At 44.3% G+C, this 9,371-nt stretch overlaps 1 protein-coding gene across 5 annotated transcripts in view; it reads right to left on the reverse strand.

The window, feature by feature from the left end:
- The window catches only part of MICU1 (mitochondrial calcium uptake 1), an 89,618-nt gene that overhangs the window by 74,520 nt on the left and 5,727 nt on the right, over nucleotides 1-9,371 (reverse strand). For all 5 annotated transcript variants that reach the window (XM_031064462.1, XM_031064461.1, XM_031064460.1 and 2 more), the window contains exon 2: nucleotides 4,542-4,703. In XM_031064462.1, the coding sequence (XP_030920322.1) occupies nucleotides 4,542-4,702 (161 nt within the window). In that variant the 5' untranslated portion in view covers nucleotide 4,703. The remainder of the gene's footprint in view (nucleotides 1-4,541; nucleotides 4,704-9,371) is intronic.

Genomic DNA, 9,371 nt, shown 5'->3' on the forward strand with positions numbered 1-9,371 from the left:
CAGGAGAGGCTGCTTTCATTTCCAAACAGAGCTCACCACAGTGGGGTACAGGGCTGTGCCCCCAGGATCTGATCCTTTCCTTCCCCAATGTCCATGGAGAAAAAACCTCAGTGTTCAGCCAAAAGCCACTGGAGAGAACACAGAGCTCTTTCAAGACACCACTCCCAGACCAATGTGCCTTGAAGTCTTAGGAAAAAAGCCCTCAGCACAGCAATCCCAAGGAGAGTCTCTTGAGTGTGTCACCTCTCACAAAGAATTAAAAAAGCATAAAATCACAAAATGGTTTGTGTTGGAAGGGACCTTAAAGATCAGCTCGCTCCATCCCCCTGACATGTAAGCACATGAGGGCTCTAAAAATAAACATGAATAATACCTCCAATTTTTCATCTTTTCTCCCATACATTAGGTTAAGTTGTACCTGACACATCTACAGCTATAAAACAGGTTTCTTCCCTCTTGACTATGATTTATGTGGTTTCCTTTGTTTTACTACAAGAGAGATTTTTGAAGTCTCTGTTTCAGCTGGCATAAGATATTTCCAGCAATTCTCCCATTAAAAATGTATTCAAAGCAAACTACTCTAAAGCCCCTGGGGCACTGGTGCAAAAAATCAGTGCATTCTTAAACAGAGTTATAGAATCCCAAAACAGTTTGATTTGGAAGGAACCTTAAAGCCCCTCCAGTGCCACCCCCTGCCATGGGCAGGGACACCTCCCACTAGCTCAGATTGCTCCAAGCCCTGTCCAGCCTGGCCTAGGACACATCCAGGCAGCCACAGCTGCTCTGGGCACCCTGTGCCAGGGCCTCCCCACCCTCACAGAGAACAATTCTTTGCCAATATCTAAACTAATCCTGCCCTCTGGCAGTGGGAAGCCATTCCCCCTTGTCCCCAGTCCCTCTCCAGCTCTCCTAGAGCCCTGTTAGGCACTGGAAGGGCTCCAAGTTCCCCACCCCAATCCCTCTCCTCTCCAGGTGAGCACCCCCAGCTCTCCCAGCCCCTCCAGAGCAGAGGGGCTCCAGCCCTGGGAGCAGCTCCTTGGCCTTCTCTGGACTGGCTCCAGCAAGGTCCATGTCTGAGGCAGCAATTTCCAGAGCAACACAGGTGTCTTACCCTTACTCTTACCACTAATTTATTCACAGAAGGATAAGAAAAGGATCATTACCTAAGTATTTTCAGTCTGTCAGGAAGAGCACTGGTAAGACTCTACTTACAAAGGTCATACTGTGCGCCCAAAGGTACCTTTGCTCCCGTCCTTCACTCAGTGTTAGACTGATTAACAAGCTTCAGCACCAAAATGCCAATTTAAGGGCTTTCAGAGGCCCACAGATTCAGCCAAGAAGGGTTGTGACATGAAGAACAGATCTGCAGCCATTTCCTAACACTCCAAATGGGTGTCAGGAACTAGAAGGTACAAGTTTTACACCAGGATCAGTAACAGAATATTTTTTACAACCATTAAGCTTGCCACAAACTGAGATTTAGTACTTCTCATACATTAGTGCCTCATTTAGAGTAGCCAATGACTGCACCAAGATTAATTTCAATTAATTCAGTTCATTATGGCAATGCCCAGATACTTAATTGCTTCTCTTGCCAGCTGGAAATCATCAGAGTTTAAGTTATTGCTGAGAAAGGGTAAACTTCATTAGTCTTCTAAGCTCAGCTATTTGCACTGCTCAAGTATTCCCTGCCACAGGAAAACTGAGCAGCATGAGCTACTCCTGTTGGATAATAATTTAGAGGAGATTCATTCCCCAAAAGCAGGCAGCAGGACTTCCCAGAGGGCAGGGAAGGCAACAAGACCAACACTTACCTGCAGTGGACCAAACAAAGAACCCACCAACCCATCTCCCATCTTAGGAAGACACAATGAAGTCTGCCTTGCATCACACAACCAGAGGATTTTTCCATACATCTCTTTTCACTCCTTGATTTCTTTTCTACCTTTGTGTGAGCTTCCTTACCCCAGCACTGGCTCCTGCTGCTGTCAGAGCACACCCTACAGAATCCACCTGAAATACACTGGGTTCAGACTGCACCTGGGAATTCCTGTCTTTCTTCACACCACCATCATCATCTTCTACTAATGTAGCCCAAGAAACTTAAATTTTCCAACTGCTTCTTGATCTGGCCTGGTACATCTTCCATGCCTTAACTGTAAAGAAATATTTACATATTTATCTCTTAGTACTAATTAATTATACTTACTGCTACTTCCTGTGCTAACTCAGGACACACCTGCCTGAGTAACTGAGGATGTCACTACAAACATTCTGTACTCACCTGCTCTCATACTTAAACTCTACTGATCACCTAATATCCATTTTCAGAAAGACAAAGGAAATTTACACTTCATCTCTTATTTCTTTAAACAAGGCTAAAATGCCCACTTGAAAGTCCATTTAAAACTTCCACAGATGTCAGTGTGAAAAATTTTCTACATCAAACATATCAGTTTTGTTCCTTGTTTAATTCAGCAGCTTTGTGCCAAGGAACTTAATTAATATTGTAAGCTTGGGTGCACTTTTATTTTACAGTGCTGACGTTGAGGATTTATTTCATGGCTCAGATAGGAAAGGAATACTTGAAAGTCTGTACAATTCTATTTGGTGCTTTATAAATGTATAAAAGATGAAGGAGATAGAGCAAGGAAAGGCAAAACAAGTAATAACAGCAAGTCAGCCTCTCCAGACTGATGAGAGCTGTGGCTCACTGACTGATTTCTATCAGTGCTCTCAGCTGAGGAAGGTGCTCAAAGGCCTCCAAGGAACAGCAAAGTATTCCAGGAGCCAAAAATCCCTCCCTGACCCAGCACTCCACATAGCACAGGCACCATCCTCCTGATAAAAGCAACACCAGCACTGAAAATGTAGCTGGTTTGAAAAGCAGAGGAACCTGCTACAAAAAGGAGATATTAACTCCATGTCTCTGGGACAGCTTTACATAGGACATGGTGTCCTACTGACCCTCTGATCATGTTGGGGATAAGGTTTGAAGTGGAAAAACCCCACTCTCTTCGCTGCTGGAAAAGGGGAGTTATCCTGGCCATTCCCTCAGAGGCACTGACTGCATCAGTGCAGATCATTACCAAAATGCAGCACAAAATGACACTGTGCTGGATCACAGTGTTCTTCCTCCACTGAGCAGCTCCTCTTAGCACAGAGCCAGCTTTGACAGCTCTAAGGAACAGCCAGAACCATTCCCATCACATTTCTCCCAGTGCATTAAAACTAAAGCCTTCCAGCCACAGGTGAGGAGGAAACCAGCAACAAAACACCTGAGTATCAGAATGAAAAGAACACAGGCTTTCAGCAAATACTTTATTTTTAGACTCTAATTGCAGTCATGTGCTTGAGGGACAGTGCTGGTGCCACGCTGAGGGAAGAGAAGGGAGTCCCTGTTCTACTTCAGACATGGCACAGCCCCAGGGCTCAGTGAGAGTCACCTCAGGAAAGCCCAAACACCCCTTTCACCTCAGGTACAGGAAAGAGCTTTGAGTCTCAGAAATCATGAGGTGTCCTAAGGCTCTGACCCTGAAAATGCACGTAAATCCTGTGTGCTGCTACCTGTCCACCGAAAGACAGATTGTCCTCTTCTACTTCTCTGCTGCATTTTATACATCAAGCAGCCAGCAGACCACACAAAAAAAGAGAGGAGCAAACCCTGCCCAGATGTACTGTTTCAAACAGCAGTTGTGAAAGTGAAGGTTTCTCTCTTCACACCACCACAAACCACCCGGCAGGGAGGAAACGAGGCAGGAAACCACATCAAAGAGTCCGTGTGAGACCACGCCTCACCCCAGCTCTGCTGCATCCCTGAGCACTGCCAGCAGCAAAGCAGCTCCTCAGGGAATCACCCCCAGCCACCCACAGAATCACTCAGGGAATCACCCCCAGCCACTCACAGAATCACTCAGGGAATCACCCCCAGCCCCTCACACAATCTCCACACTTCAGGGAATCACCCCCAGCCATTCGCAGAATCACTCAGGGAATCACCCCTAGCCACTCACAGAATCACTCAGGGAATCACCCCCAGCCACTCACAGAATCTCTGGGCTGGAAGGGACCTTAAAGATCATCGAGTCCAACCCAGCCCTAAAACCTCAACTCAACCCTGGCACCCAGTGCCACATCCAGGCTGTTTTTAAACACATCCAAGGATGGTGACTCCACCACCTCCCCGGGCAGACCATTCCAGATCTTTATCACCCTTTCTGTGAAAATCTTTTTCCTAATATCCAACCTATATTTCCCTTGGTGCAGCTTGAGGCTGTGTCCTCTGGTTGTGTCAGTGCTGCCTGGAGAAAGAGCCCAAACCCACCTGAGCACAGCCACCTTTCAGGAGCTGTAGAGAGTGATGGGGGCAGCCCTGAGTCTCCTTTTCTCCAGGCTGAGCACCCCCAGCTCCCTCAGGGGTTCCTCACAGGGTTTGTGCTCCCAGCCCCTCACCAACCTTCCTTCCATGCAGCAGCAGGACAAGCAGGAGCACCACAGCTACTTACCAGGGGCAGGAAATACATTAGCAATGCATGTATTACCTCTGCCAGAGGAATCTGGCACTCGCTGTGGCCGCAGAGGTGCCGAGGAAAGCCGCCACCAGGAGCCTACGCCGGGTGCCGGGGCGCAGGGCTGTGCCATGGGAACGCCGCGCCACCGCCGCCAGCCCCGCGGCCGCGGGCAGCAAGCGCAGCCGGAACATCCTGCGGAACGAGAGCGCTGCTTTAGCACACAACAGAGCTTCCAAGTGCTGCCTGGCCTAAACCAGGGAACGTTTCACAGAATAACTCATGGGTGTTTGTTACCTGTCCTGAAAGAGGCACATAATCTGCTTAATAAATGGATTAAATACTTGTGAGTGTTAGGTATTGGCACACACCTGGCTGTCACATCCAGCTGCTTATCAGAGTTATTCCAACTCCTCAGCCTTTTCTCCAAAACCCTCATCAAGAGGAAACCTCATCTTCCCACAGAAGCTGTGTGTGAAAAATGCATATTTTATGATTGGCTTTTCACAATATTAAAATGAATATTATATGTGTTATGTTAGAAAGTTATGCTGTATTAATTTTTTAGTAGTGTGTTTAAATATAGTTTTAGGTTATAACATAATGTTAACATAGAAACTATGCTATGTAAGATACTTTCTTAAAGAAAGGACTTGCACCAGACAGCAGCCACAGGACACCCAAATCTTTCAGAGAAAGAGAATTTATTGCTCCATTATCGAGTTCTTCCTGCCTGCTCAGCCCTGAAGATGCCGTCAGGATTCAGAGGAAGAAGCTGACACTGCCCAGACAGAATCCTGTGTTTGAATGGAATTTATGCATCATGTAAGAGGTGTAGCAATATGCAACAGGCTGTTGCTTTTAAGGGTTAATCCTCTGTTAACGTGGGTCCTTTTTCGGGATTATTTTGCCCAGAAAAAGGTACCTGGACTGTCTGTAACTCTTTGTTTTTATTGTCTCCTATTGTCCTAATCCAAATTGTCCAAATTATTATTACTCTTATTATATTGCTATTTTTATGACCATTTTATTATCATTAAACTTTGAAAATTTTAAAAACAAGTGATTGGTGTTTTCCACACTGTGGACTCCACATCCCTGCAAATGTTCAAGGCCAGCCTGCATGAGTCTGGGAGCAACCTGGTTTAGTGAAAGTGTCCCTGCCCTGCAAGGGGTTGGAACTGGATGATCTTAAAGGTCCCTACCAACCCCAACCATTCCATAATTCCATGAAATATCTGCAGCCCATCTCTCAATTTCCAAGGCATGGAATATGGCAGTAGACCTGATAAGCAACCACAGCAAGTAAGAGACATTTGGCCAGAAGCAAAGTCACAGCTGGATTTTAAAAGGCAAATTTAGCCAAATAACAACCAAACCTATCAAACAAAACCCAACCCAGGCATTTAAATTTTCCTAAGAAAACCCTACTGTTCTTAAATCCCTTTTTTTTAGCTAGTCTGGAGCATTTATATGCAACTGTAAATACAGGGCAAGTTTCAAAGTGTCAAAACTTATAAAATACAATCCATACCCCATTACATGTCCAACAGAACAGAGACAAATGGGAAAGCAGAGCTACAAATCTAAACATAATTACAACAGAGAAAAAGGAACCACAGAAACACCACCTCATCACACACCAGCTGCAGGAGGCAAAGCAATTTTGGTGGCTCAAAGGACTGAAGGCACAGGGTAAAGACTGCCTTTGAAAAGAAAATTTGCTGCGTGCTCTTGTGTAATAAAGGTTTCGTTTCTGAGGCAAATGCAATTTTTTCATTCACAAGGTCAGCCTTAAAATTGGGAACAGAATGGTAAAGGAATTCCCAAAAAAACGCAGAGCAGAGGAGCAGCAGCCTAATTTTTACTTTTATTCCCCATTCTTGCCATTCTACTCATATATTCCCAGGCAGTGAATAACCACAGAATACAAAAATAAAGCCACAACTGCTGTTTTCTATTTGCTTCAGCAACACAGGATGCCACCACAGCATTCTGCTAAACCATTCACTTCCAAAAAGGAGGATCCTGCGACCTGTCTGTGCAAACAGCTCCCAGGTGTGTGGTGTGTTAGGCCATTCCCACTTGCTGCAGGTCAGGGTTCCACAGTGGAGGGATGCAGAATTTGGGATGGGAACAGAGGAGGAGGCAGGGAAGACACATCAAATATTCAGCAGATAATTCTGAGGGCTGGAGCTCAGTGTCTTTAAGGCAAGAGGTGAAGGAGAAGGCCCTGAAGACTTCATGGCACAGTAAAAAAGCAATGAAAAATCGTTAATAAATCTCTTAACAGTGGGTTTTCCTAGCAGATTAAGACTTTTGTCCAGTCCTGGGACAAGGGAAGTGGGATGGAGCACAAGAGATGGTGGAGGTGGCAAAGCCACAGGTTGCCTGTCCATTCCCACCCTGGTTTAGGGGCAAACACCACAAATTTCAGTGCTCACAGTGAATCCATCCAAACAGCATCCATTTGCTATTCATCTGTGCTCCTATTAAAATTGGCATTATGGCTTGGCTTACTCCTTTTCAAATAAACAGGTTTAAAATTCAAATGTTAACAGAATGCAGGCAGCTAACAGCACTGATCCTCCAATCCTCTCCAGCTCTGAACAACAACGAGATGCTTATGAAAAACAACTGTGATTTCAAATTTAAAATTATTTCCACTCTACACAAACCTGATGTTCCCATTTGGTCTCCAGGGATGAATTTCTCTTCCATATGCAGAGGAAAATCTGCATGTGTTCCTTCCCCCAAGGAGCTATCCCTGCCCTTTCTAGGGTTCCCCATCCTAATTCCAGCTTTATATTCCTAGCATGTATTGGGTAAGGGAAATATTGCCAGCATCATTTAATCAACCAAAATGAAAATTAAGCCCCACAGCGTTTATTTGGGAGCTTGAAGAGATTTTTTACAACATTTCTGACTGTTGGCTTTAGTACTGCATAAATGTTTACTCTGCCTGAGCCTTAAGAAACACTAAATTATCTGCCTTGTCCAAGCAAGCTCCATCCTTGATTCTGCTGGGATGTTTACCCAGAGTGTTCACTTGGTAGCAACTGCCTGAGAGAGCTGAAAGCAGCCAATTCTCACAATCACCCCAAAATAAAGAGCATCCTTATCTCGGAGCAATTAAAAAAATCCCTCTGGAAGCGGAATTTTCCATCTGCAATTTCTACAATCTCTCACAATTTTCTTTTTTTAAATCAGAAGTGCCATGATATTTGGTATATTTGGTTCACAACTCCAGGCACTGAAGTCAAGATCACTTGAGAAAGCTGATGCTCACTTTTTAAAAGATTAAAAATAAGCATCTTGTCCTATGCAGCAACAAAAAATTCAACACCACAGTTTGCAGTAGGGCAAGGAATAAAACTGAGATCAAGTATAAAACTCCCATCAACTGATGTGATTACAGCTTACAATAAGAAACAATCCCAATTCCTGAATGATTTACTATAATAAAAGATTTTTTTAATAGGATACAACAAAGCAGCCCAGAGGGAAAGGAAAAAAAACAACAAACACATTTTATGTTTGCTTATTTTCATTATTTTGGAGTTATCATGATGCTCTAGCACTACAGCTACAAGGAAATCTGTAAACTGTATTTATGTTTCCAAGAGATAAGCCAAGCTTACTTTAAATTCTTGCTCAGAACAGCTCTGCAGTTACTTCCAGAGGTTGAACCAATACCCTTGGACAAATGAAACATCTGGGGCTTTTTTTCCAGAACAGAATGACCCATCTACTTTTATTTGTGCCATAATTCATAGGTGGTTTTGTTTAGGCAGAAGAGTCAACAGAGAACCTCAAACCCAGTAGGAAAACACCACTTCCAACCCAAAACAGGGTTCATTCAAACTGAGACCATGCAGGTTGGGTGAAAAGAAGAAATGCAACATTATTTCAACAGTTACATCAGTTCTGGCTAGATGTGGGTATTTGATTTCCCCAAACAATGACCCTCTGGCTGCCAATCTGCTCTCCAAGGAAATTGAGATAAGCTGTCCAGCCCTGGCCTTTCCAAACCCTAGATTTTTCCAGTGCAGGTGAGAATTGGAAGATCCCACCTCTTGCATCCTTTTTCAAATACCAAAAGGAGAGAACAAAAAGACTTGCTCCTGTTTTTCCAGCTCCCTAATTAGCTCATGATTCCAAGACTGAAAGCACTAAGCAGCTCAGCCTGGGGAAAAGGGACCTCCCACACTTGGTACCCCCCAGCACTGAACTTTCTGTAGATCTCTTGGGGATCCAGAGCAGATAAAACACTTGAAGCAGCATTTTGATGTCAAAGCTGGCCTCACAAAGCATGTGAGAGGGAGAACAGTAATTCAATAAGCCAATGGGTGTTTAATTTTTCATCAGAGAAGGGGTCACAGGCACTTATTTGAACAATTTTACTAGGACATGGTAAGCCCATGAATTAGTGCAGAATGTCAATTGTAAATTTAAATATACTGCTATGCAGGAAGATCTTCTGGAAAAAAAATTGTATTTAGGAGGCACTATTTAGGCATAAAAACTCCTGCAGAGACTGCCTGAGATGGAGTCACTAAAAACCCAAAGAGCTTCCTGGAGCTGTGTGTTTGTCAAAAAGCCAAGTTTGACGTTGCCAGAGCACATCAAGACATCCTGACCCAACAGATGCTATAGGAAAATTCCTCACCTGTTCCCATCTCAGCCCTTGACTGTCAATTATCCCTCAGCCCTGCTCACTGAAGCCAGAGCCAACAGCAGAGGAGTGAGGGTAACAGCTCCCAGCTCTCCTGAATCCATCTTCTTGAGAGGATTGGGAAGAGGAGAAGGAAAAATTAAAATGGTGAAAAAAGCCCAACAAATCCAATGGAAAGGAAAAGTCAA

This window comes from Geospiza fortis, unplaced genomic scaffold (genome assembly GCF_000277835.1).
Source record: "Geospiza fortis unplaced genomic scaffold, GeoFor_1.0 scaffold48, whole genome shotgun sequence".
In the NCBI taxonomy this organism is placed as follows: domain Eukaryota; kingdom Metazoa; phylum Chordata; class Aves; order Passeriformes; family Thraupidae; genus Geospiza; species Geospiza fortis.